Source organism: Rhinolophus sinicus, chromosome 2 (assembly GCF_057876585.1).
Source record: "Rhinolophus sinicus isolate RSI-liver-muscle chromosome 2, RSI-T2T, whole genome shotgun sequence".
In the NCBI taxonomy this organism is placed as follows: domain Eukaryota; kingdom Metazoa; phylum Chordata; class Mammalia; order Chiroptera; family Rhinolophidae; genus Rhinolophus; species Rhinolophus sinicus.
In genome coordinates this window covers 147,294,918-147,315,838 of record NC_142502.1, presented here as the reverse complement: position 1 = coordinate 147,315,838, position 20,921 = coordinate 147,294,918, and the positions used below count along the sequence as shown (strand labels likewise).

At 32.2% G+C, this 20,921-nt stretch overlaps 1 protein-coding gene across 2 annotated transcripts in view; it reads right to left on the bottom strand.

The window, feature by feature from the left end:
* The window catches only part of USP34 (ubiquitin specific peptidase 34), a 205,895-nt gene that overhangs the window by 97,659 nt on the left and 87,315 nt on the right, over positions 1-20,921 (bottom strand). For both annotated transcript variants that reach the window (XM_019717509.3, XM_019717506.3), the window contains 8 exons: positions 19,402-19,497; positions 13,982-14,064; positions 11,382-11,536; positions 10,105-10,218; positions 8,413-8,512; positions 8,121-8,280; positions 5,283-5,409; positions 5,041-5,188 (listed from right to left, as the gene is read on the bottom strand). In XM_019717509.3, coding sequence (XP_019573068.3) covers positions 5,041-5,188; positions 5,283-5,409; positions 8,121-8,280; positions 8,413-8,512; positions 10,105-10,218; positions 11,382-11,536; positions 13,982-14,064; positions 19,402-19,497 — 983 coding nt within the window. The remainder of the gene's footprint in view (positions 1-5,040; positions 5,189-5,282; positions 5,410-8,120; positions 8,281-8,412; positions 8,513-10,104; positions 10,219-11,381; positions 11,537-13,981; positions 14,065-19,401; positions 19,498-20,921) is intronic.

The window sequence follows — 20,921 nt, the reverse complement described above, 5'->3', positions numbered from 1 at the left end:
ATTGTACCAACATGCTAGGTATATCCACTTATTTAAGTGTTCATTTATGTATCTCAGAAAGTTTTATTCTCATATAATTCCACGAAGACCTCACGTTAAGATTACCCTAATATTTTTTCATTGCTAACCAGCACTTGATTTCTTTAGTTTCCTATTCGTGATTATATTGCCCACAAATTATAACTGAGTTCCCTCTTCTGGTACTTATCCAAATCATTTTATATAATACAAAACTAAAAGAAATATGAATGTTTGTAAAGCATAATGTTTATTAAGGAAAATATTGGCAATTAGATGAACAGAAACTCTACATTAAATTTTTAATACTTTGGTAGAGTTTTATTAACTGTCTTTTCTACCTTACTGAGATAATCTAATATAATCTATGACTGTTGATCTTTTATAATATTGAGATAGAAATCCCCTGGTTGTGATGAATTGTAAGATAATATAGAGTTGATTTTCTTCCTAGTTTGTTAGATATTCCAAGCACATATAACTTTGTACCAAAATAGAATTAAGATGGCTAAAAGTTTATTTAGGATTTTGGATTCAGATATGTGAGATAGGCCTACACATAGTATATATTACATGTTAATTTTGACTACAATGGTTAAATTGACTTTTACAATTAACTGAGCAGTTTTTATTTTTCTACTTTCGAGAGGATCTTTTTTAACATAAGATTTGCTTATTCCTGAACAGTTCTGGAAAGAGTTAAAAATTTCTGAATCTTGATGCAATTAATGTTTCAAAACAAGAAAAGGAAACAAGAAGTCTTTAAAACTCTTAGGTTATGATGTTATATTAAACAAACCATTATCTCTAATTTTACCCTGTGAAACTCCAATAATGCCAATTTAAAAAATTTTAAAAACATCTGACAGAGTAAAAAAGGGAAGAAACAATACAAACCCAAGTTTGCAAGCTGGAAATCAAATGAACTTGTGGTAACTAGTACGACCCCCAAAAGATAAATCCCAAACCAGAGATAAATTAATAATCTATAATCTGATTTACATAGATTTGGCAAAGGAACATGATCTGCACCTGGTAAAGGTGGAAGGAAGAAGGGGAGAGGGCGAAAAAGATAAAAAGAGAAGGAAAATAGAAAGAGGAGAAAAATAGTACCTCAGTGATCTGTGAGACATTAACAAATAGTCTAATATACATTTAATTAGAGGCCCAGAAATTCAGGTGAGGGGAAAAGGAAACAAAAAATTTTTGAAAAAATATATAACTGTTAACCTTTTTCAAATTCGATAAACATTATAAATACAGACCCAAGAAGCTGAATTAAACCCAGCCTGCAGAAAAAGACAAAAGGCTCATCAATAATCAAAGTGCTAAAAATAAATACCAAAGAAAAATCTTTAAAACCAACCACAGTTAAAAATATACATTGTATACAAAGGATGAAAATAAGAAAAACCAGACTTTAGGTCACAAACTTTGCAAGCCAACTGATAATGGGAAAACATTTATAAAGTCTTGAAAGAAAGAAACTTGTTAACCTAGAAATCTCTATCAGAGAAAATATTCTTCATAAATGAAGGAAAAATATTTTTTCCCAAACAAAAGCTTGAAAAAATTCATCACCAGAAGACCATATAGTACAAATATTCTAAAAGTTCATTATAAAGTCGAAAAAAATGAAATGAAATGTAAATTTTCATCTATACATAGAATAAAGAATGCCAGAAATGGTAAAAAAAAAAAAAAGGTAAAAGAGGGTAAAAGGAGAGATGAGACTAACAGAAAAACACTATGATAATTAGGTAAACACTCTAATTAAAATGCAGGTACCATCAGCTTGGATTTAAAAAGATCCACAATGAAGGGAAAAAAATACCAGCATCCCCCAAATAGGAGCATTCAGAGAACAAAAATACAGATGTTAGATATTAAAAGCGTAACAGCATAAACGAAAAACTCAAAAGAAAGATTGCAAAATAAAGTTGACAACATCTCTAAGGAGGGTGAGTTAAAACTCAAAGAAATGAAACATAAGAAAGAAAAATAAATTAGGAATTGTCCAAAAGATGAAACGTTAGATAATAAACAATTTCTAAAAAGAGAGACATGATAAAATAGAAAGCAAGAAATCAATCAATTTAAGAAAAATCCCCCAAACTTAAGTTGCCAGACTAAAGTACTAAAGTACCCATCATAATTGTTGAAAACAGACTCATTCTCAGACCAAGTATTGTTAAATTTCAGAACACTACGAGCAAGAAGATTTAGTGCTACAAGCGAAAAAAAGTAGCGTATGTAAAACATCAGAAATCAAAATGGCTTCATAATTCTAAACAGCAACAATAGAAAAACATAATACAGCAATACTTCTAAAATTCTGAAACAAAATTATTTCCAACCTACAATTCTATACCCAATTCAAATTACCACATAAGTATGAAAACAGGAGAAATACTTTTGATCATTCAAAGAATCAAAAACTTTACCCCATCAACCTTCTTTCAAGAAGCTACTGGACGACTGCACTGTATTGCAGCAAAAAAATAAAAACCAAAAAAGCTAACCAATAAAGAAGGTATGGGATACTGAAAACAAGATATCCAACATAGCAGGAAGAGAATTACCAGGAAGATAACGAAGGATATCCTACTGCTGTGCACCAAACTTGGAGGACAATCAGTAGGATCAGTGTGAGGAGAGAAATGCATTATTGAGGGCCAATCATGACTAAAATCCCTGCTGTCTGTGTAATATTTTCTCTGAGGAAAGAATGATGAGTGAACCTGGCCGAGATTCTTATCTGTACCTGGACTGTTTTTACCATATGCTAATGAAGTTTCTATTCTTGTCTCCATGTCCAACTGCTTGAATCAACAAAAGACATTCATGTCATCTCAAGGAAGAAATTCTACTTTGATCTACTCCTGAGAACTAAAGTAGGTCATGAAAAGATTAGAAAAATACACCAAACACACACAAACACAGACACACACTGTATTTCTGTTGGCTAGTCCTATAGTTGTCTCAACATTATAGCACTGAGATAAGTCTTGAATGTGCCAAGACATATATTTGAGAACTTTCTCACTGATATCCTCAAATGAGGCTTTATAACCTTTGGAGAAGGTGAAAAGTATATTCTAGCTTGATTTCTTCTGTGATCCTTGTGGCCATACTCCCTCTTTTCCTTAATCCTTCCAAGTTTGTGCTTGCTTGTTTGTTTTATAAAAGTAAATACACTGTTTAGGAATATGTATACAAGAGTTAAAACTCTGAGCAAAGAAATAATAAAACTCAGAGCAAAAAAATAATAAACTAAAAAATCAAGAGTGTTAAGGGGAAGTAGAAAAGATAATATTAGGGAGGGATACATAAGTACCTTCTAATAATGTTCCAGTTCTTAATCTACGTGGTAGGGACATAGGTGGTTTTCTTCTTATTACTATTAATACTCATTTTACATTCTTCATGTACATTTCAATACAACAAAAGCAGGTAAATTTTGATCTGAAAATTCCTTAACTAGGTATTTAGCCAACATGTACTAGATATATGTATATTCTCTGTAGCATTATTTGCAATAGCAAAAGAGTGGAAACAACCTAAATGTCCATTAATAGAGAACAGGTAAAATAAATCACGGTGTCACCTTATTACAGATTATGTGGATCTTTAAAAAGAATGAGGTAATTTTCTACATGCAAAATGCACTAATATGGAATTTTCCCTACGAATGTTAAGCATTATAAGCAATGGGTAGAAGAGTATAAATCAAATGCTACCATTTATGTTTTGTGTGTGTGTATGAATATTCTTACATTATATCTTGTTATCTCTTGAAGGGTATGTAACAAACTAATAACCAGATTTGCCTCAAGAAAAGGAAAATGGGTGGTTTAAAGATGGGGGTAGGAGGGACTTTTCAACATCTATTCTTCTGTACCAAGAATATTAATTATTCAAGAACAAAATGTAAGATTTGCTACTTTAGAAGATACATATGGCTTCACTTTAAGCACAGTGTAGTAAAATCATTGGCTCCTTACAAAAAGATGCTGAAGAATTATCACTCTGCACATGGGCAGGTAAAAAGTCCTACAAAGAAGCTTTTAAAACTTGAAGATCTTTTTTCCTAAATATATATTTAGCCAGTTATAATTTCAGACCCCTAAATTGTAAGTAAAAAGTAACAGCTTTTATGGTCATTCCTCTGGTTAACTTGTACTCTGTGTTATAGAAAGACACTAAAAATGCACTAGTCATTAACAGTAAGGGAGGAATCAAATATATCTTTCAAGCACACATGAAAAATTTCTTAATATGATACATTTTTGGGTGGAAGGGAAGATACACAGGAGGAATTTAAGGGTGCACTACTTTCATACGCTCCAGAAAAAACAAAAACAAAATATATCAAAATGGCAGAAATAATTTAGGGGTAAAATTGGGTACTACCGTGTTTCCCCGAAAATAAGACCTAGCCAGACCATCAGCTCTAATGAGTCTTTTGGAGCAAAAATTAATATTAGACCTGGTCTTACTTTAATATAAGACTGGATATAATATAATATAATATAATATAATATAATATAATATAATATAATATAATGTAATATAATGTAATATAATGTAATATAATGTAATAATACAATACAATACAATACAATACAATACAATACAATACAATACAATACAATATAATATTACTACAATATAATACCAGGTCTTGTATTAATTTTTGCTCCAAAAGATGCATTAGAGCTGATTGTCCAGCTAGGTCTTATTTTCGGGAAAACATGGTAAGTAGTATATTAAACTAATTAATATTTCCCACATTGCTTATCAAATAACGTCCAAAAGTAGAATTTTTTTGGGAAAATGTTTGCGAGAAACATATGAAGCAACTATTTATTTCACTCTTGTTTAAGAATCAATGGCATCACACCAATGGTAGGCTAAGGTAGGGGGAAACCACGAACATGGGCATTCTTCAAAGAAATAAAGGTTCAAAGTTGATATATAATACAACCTAGAAAATATGAAAATTTGAACTGTTGAACTTACCAGGAAATTCTCCCTTTCGGCTGCTTTGACCAAACTCCTGAAGCTGAGCTTGTTGATTTATTTGTTCTTTCTGTAAATTTTCATACCAATGAGTTACTTCAGCCCTAAGATCTGCTACCTGGTCACTAGGATACATTTCAATAGTCATCTGAAATATGAGATGCAACCAATTTAAAAATACAAAAAGAACAGATATTTGAACTGGGAAATGTTATCAATTTGGAAACAAACTAAGTAACTACCTTGTCAGGAAGTCCAGCTGGCTGGCATACAACCCTTAGCGGCAGGGACTGTTTGTCACTCAGTGCTTTCAAATGACTACTAATACCAGTGCCTTCAATTTGCCACTGTCTGAGATGATATGCAAACCTAAAACACACAAAAACCACACATGTCTGAGATGATATACAAACCTAAAATACACAAACACCACACATAGGAAGGATATCATTTTAAACTTTTTTAATGTTACTGAAGTTTTCACTATTTTACAAAATTAAAAAGCCCACAAAAGATTCTAACACATTTCAATTTACAGCGCTAAAATTTAAGTGTAGATTCATTATACTGAATCAAATTTAAATGCATGAATAAATAGCTAAAAACTCTTTAAAAACAGTTTCCAAGAAAAATTACTGAGGAAAAAATAATCCCATTAAGAATGTTATTTAAAGGGAAGGAGGGGTGGTAACAGACAAAGGAAGAATTCAAAGAAACAAACTAATATGGTAAGAGAAAAGGGAAGCTGTCATTCCTGTATTCAGAAGAGGAAAAACGGTATTAGAAGTATTTTTCAGCTATAGAAATTTTTCTAGTAAATATGTTAACCAGCCTAACAGAATGTGAGAGCCGATTCCATGACTGCAAAAATTATAAAATGAAGTACAAAAACTTATATTTCAAAGGACACAGACATGTAGCATGACACCTCACTAAATATCTGTCAATTTTCTCTGTGATTTTCAGTTGATGAACTCAGGATCCAGGGTACCTGAATTCAGCTAAGAAAAAAAATTATCAAAGTCTCATACTAATCAGCAATTCTGGAATAGAAGGATGGAAGGTAAAGGAATAAATGGACTTGATTTCTTAGAAGCGATCCAATGTCCAGCTTTTATTACCGAGCAAAAAAGTAATCTTAGACAATCTTTTTGGGCCCAATAATTCTTTGTTGGAGGGAGGCTGTCCCATGTACTGCCCAATGTTTATCAGCAGTACCCGACTGTATACCAACAGCACCTCCTTCTTCTTTAAGCTGTGATAATCAAAAATGTCTCCAGACATTACCTAATGTCCCCTGGGAAACATAACTGCTTCCAGCTGAAAAGTGTAAGATCAGAAACTTCTCTTTAAAAACCAAAAAAATGCTTAAAAATTTTTTTTTATTTACTCTCTTGTTATATAGCATATACAAACATGTAATCACTTTATATTTTCATTCTACAAATTTTAGGCAATTTTAAATTAGTAGTAGCACTAAGCACATCAACCACTTGAAATTGTACGATAATACTGCACAAGGATTTGCATGAAATTACCTAAATATATTATTAAACTAGCTCTTCAAGTTTTTTTAATATTCCGTTGTTTCCTAGTTTCTCTACTTACCACCCACAAAATATGTATACAAATTATTTAACACCAACATTAACGTTTAGCGTAAAACATAAAAAATTACAAAGGTTTCTATCAATACAATTTTTTCATGAGCAGAAAAAAATAGTACATCTTAGAAGGGATTTTTTTTTTTATTAAACGAAATTCATAAAATTTATAAAAGTATCACTGAATCCTAAAAAAACAATTTATTTTGAAATAATTTCTAAATATGTACTTATTTTAAAAACACTGGTAACATTGTATAAGGACTAAGGGTTTGAACCAACAGGTTTTTTGGGGTTTGTTGTTTGTAGACCCTGCAGCATAGAGAAAAATTTGGAAGAATATATTTATAGTATCATTGACAGTAATTATCTCCACTAGGAAGAGATAGATTACAGCAACTTTTATTTTCTGTAATATTATTTTAGTGTTAATACGAGTATGTATTAATTTTATATTCATTTGAATAAGACATCACATTTACTTATTTATTTTTATTTCTTAAAGTGGTGAAAGTTACCTGGCAGTGTGAAGTTTCTTTCCAAAAATCTCTATAGAGTTCCCTTACACATTCTTTGAAACCACAAGGAATTATTTAAGTAGAATTTCCATAAATTGCAACCATAACCAAAATAAAGAATTTTGCAATATCCAAATGTTTTAAATTATGGAGCCATGTTACTTATTAGTAATGTGTAAATATCTTTATTATTCAATATTTCCTGATATTTTAAATCAAATGTCAATAAATATCAATTGTATGACTTCTTCATTATCAAACTAAGCTCTGAAGTTGAAAGAAATTATTAATTTTAACAATTTTTTTCAACACAGTTCTTTGTATTTTTACATTTACTCATGATTTTTAATTAACAATTTCTTAATTAAAACTATCTACTCACCTTTCATTTCAGTCGATATATTCATAAATGTTAATTTGCTTTATTTCTGTATTACACAGGGTATGTCTAAATTAATTATACAGATATTCATTAACACAGAATTTTTTGATCATGTTTCCATGGTAAATGGAAATTCAAAATTAAAATACTGTCTCCTAGTCCAGGAAGAAAAAAAAAACAGGAAATGAAACAAACTCAACTTGGTTCAACTATGAGAAATTATTTGATGTTCTTGGTGAGGGTTGTCTTGGTAATGGTGTTCTGCCTTTTCAATCATAGTAACACTTTCTTAGAGATGGAATTCTGTCTAGAAATTCTTTTCATGCATATCTTCTTAGAGTCTAATATTTTTATAGCTCTGCAATATTTACCAAGAAGCTGTATTGCCTATTATATAGCTAACTGGGACATACTATGAATAAAAATTACTTCTCATATTAGCCCTTCATTTCTGGTTAAGTTATGCTTTTTACCTGCCCCCCCAAAAAACTCTAGTTTAATTTTAAGAATACTTTTAGATATGTTGGCAATAAAACCTGAAATTCATTCTAATAAACTGGTATAAAAAAAAATTACCTTCTCCTAAATGCTTCCAGGTGTGTCTTCAGCATAAGGAGTCCTCTTTCTATAACAGTGAGACTTGAGTGTGATTCCTGCTCAAGACTGCTAGAAGCTATCATAAGACTCTCCATACATTTACTAATAAATTCTTGTTCCTTCTCCAAACCCGTTTTACCTGAAAATCAGATGTTTAGATATGTGTATCAATCTTATGTTCTTGTTTTGCTATATTAAAGAAGTGAACTGCTAAACAAAAATTTTTCACATAAAAAAAATCACCTATCAGACAATATTTCAAATCACTCACCATTAATGTAATAGGAGTTAATATACTGGATAGCTGCTCGACTGACATCACCAGACTGTGCTCTTAAAGCAATGCCCCAAAATTGGTCCATACCACAAAGCTAAGAAAGAAAAGTATGACAACATCTATAAATTTTATTTGTCAAACAATGTAAATAAGACTGAAGTAACAAATTTAAAAGCATACAATATCCAAGAGTTTTAATAACCGGTAAAGGGTTTAAAAGGTAACTGCTGTTACTCAGTTATTAAACAACAATAAAGAGGATAAAATCCTTTGAAATTTCCTCAATTACTGAGATATACCTTTATTGATTCTCAAAATACTTATTTATAAAACAGCTGACTACACACACACACACACACACACACACACACACACACACACACACAACGTTTAACAACTCAAAAGTTGTAACTACATAGTGGCAAAAAGTCCCAAAAACATGCTACAAAGGAATAAATGAAAACAATGCACACATACTTATTAGCATAACAATGCTTTCATCCAACTTGTCACTGCTTTCAGGTATTCACAGAAAATTTTAAAAATATATTAACCCAAACAGTCGCTTAAATTTATGTTAACTATGAGATGACAAAGAGAATGTTTTCCTTGAAAACTATAGAAAAACTGGAGAGTGAAAGTTCTCAAAAGTTGGGCAGGGTGAAGAAAGATATCCTTCTGACAAGTGACTGAACTTCCTTAGTGTTTGTATCATCTACTTAACAAACAGTATTATCTCAAAATTAGTGTATGACTACTTCTTAGGCAAAATAAGATCTGTCTGATTGTGTGAAATTACCAAATTGAAATTTATCATATAGTAATATCAAAGTAAGAGTTAGGACCAAAAAAAATAACAACAAAAAAAACCACTATTCAAACAAGAAGGTAAGAAGATACTATGAAAGCATTCCAGATACAATTAAAAGTATTCTTTACACATCAGTTTTCTCTACCTTTCTCCTTAAAACACAATACCAGCTTCTGAAGAAAATTACTGAAAAATGTTGAGTGGACACCACATAAATTAAAGATATTATTAATAAACTGGAATGTCCAATGAGGATGACTTTCAAAAAATTGTCTGCATTAGGAGAGTCTAGGAAAAATGCATTCAACAAAACTTACCAGCCACCCAACTAGGCAAATGGAACTCTAAGCCAGAAAGATTAGCAATTTCAGCTAATGAACTGATCATATGCCTCATGATCAGAGATAATGTAGGCAGATTCTATTCCAGAATAGAAGTTGCCAACAGCACTCTGGATTTGCCTAAAAGCAACTAAAAACTTGGCCACAATGAATGGCATAAAAATCAGATTTTATACCAATCAACCTTCTAGGTACTTGACAAAACTTGATTATATGATCTAGGGGCAGGTAGGGGACTAAAAGAACACTGAGATGGCCTCTTTTCTATTAATCAAGGAATGTGTATAAGTTTTCATTAAACACCAATCAAGGTTATCTTTGGTAATGAAAAAAAAAAAAAAATCACAAAATTTGTTTTATACAATTTTTAAAAGTCAAAAAAATAAAGCTTTTCAAAACCAAAGAATAAAAGTCTTCATAGTTAGTAAATTCAATGCTTGATAAACTATGTAAGATAATTCAGTAATCTAATTTGAGGAATAAAACAAAAAGTCCATAAGCTGACCTAATAAAATGACAAGTCTAAATCCATACCTCAGAGTTTGAACCACCATCATAGGCACTGGTAGCCAATCGAGCCAAGTTACACAGATGCTGAAACAGGTTTAAGCCAGTCATGCTAATCGTTTCAGGTTTTAGCTGGGGCATCTTAAAAAAAAAAAATGTTTTTAAGCTAGTTTAGTATGGTAATTAAGTTAACAGATTTTATTTTATTAAATTTAACTTAACAGATTTAAATTAACAAACTTAATTTTACTGAAAACATTATAGAAAGAAATATATCAGCTCAGATTTTCAGTAATAATTTTAAAAACTAAAATACATAACAATGTAATGAAAATTTTATTCAGGTCATAATTGAAACATATCTGATATGTTTCAGTTTTTTAAGATGTACATAGATTCTTAAAGTCAGAGAAAAGGAGTACAAATTTTTTTTTATCATTTTTATCATTTAACATGCACATTTATGAGATGTATAGCTACATGTACAGTTTGTATATAAGTCAGGGCTTGAAATTAAGATACCTGAAAGTCTATTTATAGCTTTGTCTTGGATCTATTAAGTGATTTAATTTACATGTACAAAAACTCATTCATATACACTCAACTCTACCATGAAGACAATGTTAGAGGAGCTTGAAAGCCTTTATACTCTCAAAAAAAAAAATTAAAAATAAGCTGACTGCTTTATCTTCGATGTGTCAAAATTCAGACGGAAAATTGTCACCTGAACCAATTGCTGCATCTGATAAAGGACAACAAAAACTGGACAGAAGAATGTCTTTAATGTTATCATGACATCTTCCTAAAAATGCCTTCCCAGGGATCTATGAAAAAAATCTGAAGACTGGCTTCTATCTGTCAGAAAACTGGCTGAAAAACCACATCATTTAATTAAGAAGAGTCACAGAACACTGCTTTACACTAGTGGGTGTGGGCACCACTCCTGAAAATGTAACTGCAATGTTATTGATTTAAAAAATAAACACCAAACTCCCCACATTTCTTATTAGTGTTTGCCTGAAGAGTTATTCTAATTACTGTCAGTTGAAGTACTTTAGCGAAGGAACAATATTTTTGTAAACATAACTATGTATTCATTGTGATATAAACATTGTAGAGGACAAATTAAAACAGTAAGTGGCAAAAACTATGTAAGGAGAGCTGAAAACCTACATTTGTCTATTTTTTAAAAAAATCTATGTCAGAAGAGGAACAATTGAACATCAGAGTTTATATTTCAAGAGGTAAAAAGGAAATATGGAAAAACAAATAAACAATAAAACTGTCAAGAAATATAAAATTACCTTCTCCAAGAAAAGATGCTTGTAGGTTTCCATTCCCATAGCATGTTGATCTTTACTTCGAACTTGATTTAAAAACCAATGGAGTGCATCATCATAACACTCAGAATCTTCCACTAAACAATGCCATAAAATGTCGACTTGCTCTAAACTTAACCCTAGATAAAAATTACAAATTTTAAATCATACGTTTGGTACATACAACATTTTGATCCTAATTCAATGTACTAGAAGCACTAACATACCTAGAAATATAAAGGAGATATTTTGTAGCATTTTATTAAAATTATTTTGTTAAGAGATTTCACAAAATTTATGCTTTTAAAATGTAGTTAAATATAATCCATATATAAATTATCTAAAAACGTACAACTGATATAGTATCCTAGAAGAGTCATTTGGTCTGGAAAATCATTCTCCCTAAAATATGAACATATCAGTGTATTACAGTAAAAATGATTAAGGTAAAGTAATCCCAAATGTTGATGAGCAGTTCTAAAGTTTAAGGGTTAAAAATAGATACCACATTCAAAGTTCATTCTATGCACATTGGAGATAAACAATACATGCTAATAAGCACTCTTTTTGTAAACTATGAAAGAAAGGATCCTTACAATGAATAAAGCAAAAGAGAACCAACTACCTAAAACAGAGAACAGCAACACATCAGGGGATACAATTAGCTGGGAAGCCAAATGTAATGAGATAAAAATCTGTATGGTACTTTGGACCAAGTATTAAATAATTCCAAAATGTGGAGGAAGGAAGTCAGAGAGCTATTCAAAGACAAGCAAAGGCATTATAGGCAATCGCAAGTCTCAATGTGGACAAATGGACAATCTAAAAGGGTAAAAATAAAAGGATCACGGATTTCTAAAGTACATCATCAGGGGTTCCAAAGCCTGCGGTTGCTCCCCAGAATCAGATGGGACATGACGGTATGACAGATTCATAAGAAACCTCTGAAAAGTAGATGAGATCCAGAATATGGAAAAACATTGCAGAAAATACTTACTTAATGACAATACCAGTCTAAAGAGTCAGAGTAAAAAAATAGTATACCATCAGTTTCTCACAGAAATAGTTAATGAATAGATAATTTGCTCTAAGAAGAACTTGTGCCAACTTGCTGCTGCCCAACTTGGGAGCCAACATAAAAAAACTAGAAACAAATTTTAGTGTATATTATAACTTAAACACATTAAGTAATTAAGAAGAGAGGTAAGTGAAGAAAACAAGAGTCCAAAAAATATTATCTAGGTTAATTATAATAAACTGTATGACAAAACAGAAGTGTATTCATAAATGGCTCAGTTACCAATACACATTCAATAGGCAATGTATACATTTTTGTTATTGTTTTAAGTTTATTAAAAAAAACATATGTATTGGTATAATGAAAATCAATATTAACTTATTGAATACATCTTTGGAGTGACCATATTATATCTGACAAGGACTGTGTCAGTAAGGGAAGTATAATTATGATGTGGGAGAAGTAAAGTTTTCAATTTGATTTTATCTGGGCAAGAGCTACTGTAAGCCCATAATGCACAAGGAATCTATACTGTACTTACTGGGATGGGAGCAGCAAAATAAATAATTCATTGTTCAAATACTGAGAAGAGTAGTAAACATTTTCTAATGAGAATCTATACTGAGCAAACATGCTGATTATTTTGGTTTGACTTTTCCATTTATAGGGTGTTTTTATATTTTATACTATTTATTTCATGTATGGCATCCATAATAATGGGTATGATAAATGGACCTAATAACACGAGACACCAGTTTTCTATAAAAAACAGGAGTCTTCATTTTGATATCTGGTATCACAATGTTAGTGGCATTTGTTATAAATAGCTTGACTTGAAGAATAAATTACAGACTCCATCTCTAGCATAGCTACGGACTTAAAGGAGTTATGATGATGCCTCTCAGGCAAGTAAGACACTCATCAGTTTGACTATGTTAACATAGCTAAAGAAAGAGAAAGTCCTTACAAATGAGGTTTGCGGACATGCACTTACCGAAAAAGAGGGTGGAGAGTGAGAGCTAATACAATCAGTCTAGCAAGAGAAAAGGAGCTCTGGCCAAAAGAACCAATCTTGTTCCTCTCTTGTGAGAACATCTAGCATGTGGGTTTGGACACAGTCCACACTGAATATGCCAATCAATCTCTATTTTTTTTAAAAAAGTTAATGGTTAATGAGATTGAGTTTGAGATTAATCTAAATAAAACTAGGGTCTTCTAACTGTTTCTATCACCTATGAAACCAAGCAATTTTGGGTAAGATTAGTCCCAATAACAATATGTAGACAGTGGCTGTTTCCAAATGGGGTGATAGGAAGATTCTATAATCAAAGGTAATAAAAGAAATGCAATCATCCCAATGTGACATGTTCTCCTATCTCAAATATTTTGTTCTTGAAATGAGTCCTTTATTCACTGAAGAATATGTCAGGGTCATTGAGGAGACATCCATTATTCAGAATAATTTAATCACCACAGAAATCTAAAGGCATGAGTATATTTAACTGGACCCTTCTTCAAGAATCATACAGATCTAAACACTGATTAAAATACTGATTAAAAAACTTACTGAAATGATCAGGTGATCCCAGAGTTGAAAACACACAAGTCAAGAACTGAAGTCGAACTTGAACTTCAGCACTATGGCTGTACCTATATTTAAAAAGTCATTAAAGTAATTAACTGAAAGATCTTATTTCTTAATTAATCTTAAAGATTTACTGGCTCTAATCTTAAATTATACCAAACAAGTAAAATTCCATTTTCATAACTCATAATTATTAAACATTTTAATTAGATAATTTTGATTACACAAAAAAATGGTCATAAAGCCAAATTTTATGTTTGAGATTTATATTATTTAATAAATTATAAAACTCTGTAAACTACTAGAAAACATACTTTCAAATTAGATGAGAAAGTACATAAGAACTCAACAGTGGAACAAAGTATGTCATTTAGAAATTATGTAATATGCCCATAAATTACAAGTTAACAAAAATCTACATCTCTATCTAGAAATTGCATGTTTCATTATCACTGTCGTTCCAGTGATGTAACATTATCACTTAAACAAGAAACTCTAATAAAATATTTCCACAAACCTAGTCCATAAAGAATTCAGTTGAAGATACACAACTGACATTTTTTTAATGTTATTTCAAATCTAAATAATTATAATTCATGTGTACAAAATTCAATGGCTATATAAAAGTTGCTTTGGAAGCTTAATAAGTAGGTGGTTTTACATGGTTGTCTGGGAATTCAGTTTGTAGGCATTTGAAAAGAAACAACATTTTAAAAAGCAAGTGTTGGTGTATGGGAGAGGAAGCGTAGGAGATGCGTCTGAAGCTGTGGACAGGGGCCGTATTGTGGCCAGCCTGAATGTCAGATAGAAGAGTTTGGTACTGAGCTGGATGGAAGTCAATGAAGGGTACTGGGGGAAGAGGAGACTAATGATCAGGTTTCCACTTTAGGGTTCTTTTACCAACCCTGTGAACTGCATATTCAACTGTGATTCTCACAACATTCTAGTCTGTAAGCATCTGAGCACTCAGTCAATGAGACTAAGCCACTCATGAGTTCTTATCTGTTACAAATCAAAAGGCTACTGTGTTTCCCCGAAAATAAGACCTAGCCGGATAATCAGCTCTAATGCGTCTTTTGAAGCAAAAATAAATTATAGTAAAATAAGACCGGCTCTTATATAATAGTTGGTCTTATATTAATTTTTGCTCTAAAAGATGCATTAGAGCTGATTGTCCAGCTAGGTCTTGTTGTTGGGGAAACACGGTAGTTGTGAACAAATTGCCCAAATTATTTTGCCAACAAAAGACAGCAGCCAACCTCAGCTCTGATCTTTTTCCCAGCTTAGAGAGTCTTCAAGTAAGTACAAATAATCTTCAAGTACAAATTTTTAAAAGCTACCCCAAATTAACTGACCAAAAATTACATTAAATTCACTGGTGAGTTTAAAGTTAAGGAATTTTAAAAATTGAGTTTACTGGCTGTATAACTTTACTGTTCTTTACTGTCTCATATTAAAGTTGGCAACAAATTTAAAAATATTAACGTTTGCCTCATTTTTGTTGAAGTACCCGCTATGAAGATGAAAGTACATGTGGAAAACTGGCTGGGGGTGGGAAAGTGGGAAACACAGCAAGCAACCTACAGACTAGAATGCTATTCAGATAAAACAGCTATTAACAGCTTCTCGTCCTTTTACCAAAAGAACTGATTTTGTAGCAGAGGCCTTGGGGTGCAGGTTCAAATACAAATTCTATCATCTATCAGTTCTATGATTTCAAGTTGGTTACTTTACTTCTCTGAGCCTGAGTCTAGGGACATTGGTCACAGACAAAAACGGGGAAAAAAGTTTTATCCTTTACAAAGTGCCTTTATTTCCCAGATACTTCCTTCCCCTATATTTGAATCTGAGAGAGGAACCCAAAACCCTAGAAGGTTGGATCCAGTCCCTTTGTCATCCCTTCTTCAGCTTCCACAGAAGAACCACTGGCTCCACACTTCAAAGTACTCTGTCTGCTCCCTTAGGGTTCTGTTGGCTGCTGAAATCAGCAGCCAGGAAATCTTGGGGGATGCAAAACAAAGATGATATCTGACAAGTTCTCATGGGCTACTCCCTGGCTTTTGACATTATAGGAAATACAGGACAAAAACAATCTTCCCACAAGCATGAAACTTTAGTGACAAACTAATGCCTTAAAAAAAATGCCTTAGGATTTTCTCTAGAGGCCACTGGATTCAAGAAATATGTCCATTTAGAAAGTAAAATCTTTCATGCCACAAGAATCTTTTTGTCCTCGGTGAAAATCTTAGAACTTGGCTATTATAATCCCCACTGAACAAATGGAAAATAATGTGCCACAAACTCATAAAGCCGGTATGCTTTACCAAAGAATAACAAACATACAACTCTGTTTTACAGCCTGAAGGAACAAGGTAGTTATACCAAAACAGTTCAGACATTTCTGTTCTAAAGTTTTATTCTTCTACAACACCAGACAACAAGGCAGACTAGAGGATGGGAAGGACACTCTGGGATACCCTAGGAAAGCATAAAACTCATCTCCAACAAGCTCCCCTCCTCTATCTTTTTCACCACAGGAGCCAAGCTTGTGTGAGTGAGGCTCCACTTCTGGTTCCACTAACCAAGTAATTAAGCAACTTGCCCGTAGCCAATGCTGTAAACAACCAAGTTTCAGACCTGTGTTCATTTTTTGGCACTTAATGTTGTTGACTTTGAGGATGATTTATCTGTCTTCCAGTACCCTTGCTTAAGCATCCCTTCCCTGTTCTTCAAGCCCACAGACTTGTGGCTATGGTGGGAGCTCTTTAGTAACTTAGGGTCTACAGAGGGTGCCAAAAAAATGTATACACATTTTAAGAAAGGAAAACAACTACTAAAATTGTAATACTCAATATATACCGATAACAAAAGATTAACAAAAGTCATGTTTGACTTCTGCAATTACAAGAGGTGCTCAAAGTGGTTACCATCAGCGTCCAGACACTTGATTACGCCGAACTACTGCTTAAGCAACGTTGACCAAAGTGTCCACTTGTATACAATTTTTTGGCAACTTCCCCCTCTCCCCCGCCGCCCCGTATTTCTCTATTGACAGGTAACTTGAATTCTGTCTCCTAAAAATGCTGAAAATGTGGGTCATCTGTGGCTTAATTTCTTCTCCTTGTAGATCTTATGGCTTTTTATAGAGGATGTGTGGAGATGCTCAGATTCAGGAGGCCACAACTGTCCTTGATATCTGCTTCAAGAAGAATAATGAAAAGAGAACCCAGGCGATGAAGAATACTTAGAATTTTAACAGGATTTAAAGAGACTGCATTTCGTGTAGTGGTAGCTATATGTAAAGCTATGGAATAGAGTAAATTTAAGGATATCTCTCAGAATAATTTGATACGCTTGTAGAACGGGAGACCTTAAGAAATCACTGAAAAATAAAACAGGAAAGGTTGGTTGAGTTTAGATTTTAGAGGACCCAGAATAGTGGGCTGAAGAAACTGGAATTTATTTTTTAAGCAGTGATGATTGTGAAAGGTATAAGAGGCAAGTTTCTTGTTTGTTTTAGCCAGGTAACTACAATTTATAGATAATCTATGTGCCAGATGCAATTTACTAAATTATTTCATTTAATTCTTACACAAATTGGTAAATAGTTGGAATTTATTAGCGAGGTAAACAACTGAAATAAGTTCAGAACAATACTCATAATCTAAATCTAAGTCTGTATGATTCTTAAGCCCATGTGCTTTCCAATAATACCATATTGCCTTCCTAATTTAATAAGGATAAGGGATCGACAATCACAGGGGCAGATTGAGGAAAGAAGACTGATCCAGAGGCTGGTAAAAAGGCTACAACAGTGTTTGTGGAAATGTCAGCTTGTGAAAAAACATGGGATAATGGTGGTTATCAGGCGCTGGAGAGGGGAAAATAGGGGACAACTGTTTAACAGGTATAGAGTTTCAGCTTTACAAGATGAAAAGAGTTTTAGGGATGGATGGTGGCGATGATTGTACACCAATGTGAATGTATTTAATACCAATGAACTATACTCTTAAAAATGGTTCAGATGGTAAATTTTATGTTATGTGTATTTTACCACAATAATAATAAAAATTCAAACCTGGGAAAAAAGACATGGGATATGTTCTAACATTAAGAAAACTAGAGATTAATGGCAGTACAGCGTAGCTCTCAAGATTACAAATTATAGAAAACAGACTGTCCTGTTTATAAAATGAATTACAGAAACCCTGGGTCCACCACTATTTATAAAATGTATGACCTTGGGCAAGTTATTTACCTCAGAGCTTAAATGTTCTCATCTTTAAAATGAGACTGTCTACCTCAAATTGGCTGTTGTATACCTTAAAGTTAAAATTTAATACTTAAATGGTATCTGGCACATATTATCAATGAACACTGGCTATTTTTATCATCATTATTCATGTTTGGAAATAGAAGAATACAAAATAGGTCCAAGTTTTAGGTGACTGGAGGATGGTGGTACTCTGAAGGACATACTAAAATCTGGAGAAATAAGTGACTTGTGGTGAAAAAAATCAGTGAACTCATTTTTGGAGGTAAGTATGACTTTTCTGAACACTTCTGCAGTCTATTCAGTTTCCATCCATGTGGAAGTTTTCTACGTGGATATTTTCTCAATAAATACTGCACTACTTCTCTTTTTCACTCACATGCTGATACTGACACTACACTGGTTTCCTTGATTTGGCCATCAGTTCCCACCAACTGACTTACAAGCAGAAGAAACCTTCTGAGTTTTACATGTTTATTCTGGGCAGGCATCTCCCTCAGCTATACCACTGACCAATTTCTACCAATTCTTATCCAAAGTCACTTAAATATATCCAAAGTCATATTCAATATATATATGATGAAATATTAACCAGTTATACCATCACAGGTTAATGCTGGTGTATTAATGATGAAATATTAAGCAGTTATAACCATCAGTTTTTAAATTTTCTACACATCCTAAACTTTTTAATCCTAGTATCCAATTATTATAATAATAAAAGAAAATGTTTTAAATTAACTGTGTTAAATATATTTGTTTGGAAGTAAATACTTAAAAATTTTAGAATCAACACCCTAATACATTAAAACAAGAAAATATTGATAATTTCGGGGGGGGGACTACTTTTGATTCCTAAAAACATTGACTTTGAACAGAACTCAAAAGTGAAGGTTAACCAATCCCCAAATTACATAACCTACATTTCCCTAAGATTAAGAATAATTTTTAAAAACCTTATAAAATTCTTCAACTTAAAAAAGATCCTTTCTTTCTCTTAAAATTTTTATAACTAAAAGCTTCATTACATGTATTTACTATATAAAAGAGTAGGAACACTGGGAAATTATCTTTCAAAAGATAGACAATCAACACTTAAACATAACTAACCCAATTAAGGGCTACTTACAGTGCATGTTTTTGTCTTCCTTCTCTCACAGCTTGAATATAGTATACCAAATTATCAAAGAAAAGCTTCATCATGTTCAGTTCTTTTTCTGCCCACCTGGACCAAATGAAAGAAAAAAAACAACTTTAAAGGCATAGGTAGGAGAATAAATCTATTCTAGAATGGAAAAAATATGTATCTACAGAATCTTTAAATTATCAAACTTACAAGTTCTATTTATATTTGAATCGTGAAAAGATGTGAAGCAAAGTCTGTTTGCTGATTACCTGAAGATTTACTGAGAGGATCAGGGATAACGATTTTCCAATTTTAACATATGGGCCATAAGATTTTAAGAAATAGTATGTACCAAATGTTGTGTGCTGCTGCACATAACAGATTCACAGTAAGTGGAAGTTTTATTATTTTGATGCCAACTAACCATAGGAGCTCAGAGTTCTTTTAATGAGGAGATTTAGGATACCAATCTCATGTTGGAAACCCTGTGAACTGTCATTAACTGAGCTTATTTATTATTTAAAGAACAAGCTAAAAAGATTTTAACTTAATATACTTAGGTTCAGGCAATTGGTAAGTAACTGAATATTCAGTTTGTCACTTCTATAAGAATGCTGCCTTTTGTTACTCCTTAACATGAATCTCTTCAAACGGCTACAATACCAACTTGCCCAAGCGAATCCCTTTAATAAGTACAATTTTGTAATTCAGCCATTTAAACACTATGGGAAAGTCAATGAAATAGGACTCATGCTATTCTTGTACTTGAAGGATACTAAAAGTTTTCCTCCATCCCTCTGTTTAGCATCTCAAGGACCTTCCTTGCATTCACAAATAAAATGGTCACTAAAGTCATATTGTTATTACTGTGTTTCCCCGAAAAGAAGACCTAGCCGGACCATCAGCTCTAATGCATCTTTTGAAGCAAAAATTAATATAAGACCCAGTATAATATTATATTATATTCATTACAGTGTATTGTATTAACCCAGTCTTATTTTACTATAAGACCGGGTCGTATTATCAATTTTGTTCCAAAAGACAAATTAGAGCTCACTGTCCGGCTAGGTCTTATTTACAGGGAAACAAGGATATTAAACAAAAAAGAGATTTTCTAAAATGCTTTTAAAAGAACAGAGGTTCAGGTTAAACAGATCCCCTTTAAAAGAGCAGTACATAAGCAAGGGTTATAACTCAGAAGAACTAACTTCATCCTATTTAGAACCATAATGTAGCCTTCCAAGAATTTTTAATATGGTATTCATTTTGAAAGCACGCAAGTGCTCTTACCATCTAATCTAAGATTTGAGAAGAAATTAGGCAGAAATCCATCTTACTTGAGCAAACAAATGAATCCTTCAACAGGTATAATTTTTCCTAAACTTTAAATGTATCTGAAATCTCTCCAAAAGTCTATTTTGAATAAAACAACACATTCGTATAATGAAGTACTTGTGATAGCCAACTTTCTCTAGAATATTACCAAAAACTGGATCAATTTCACAAAGTACTATCCTTGAAAG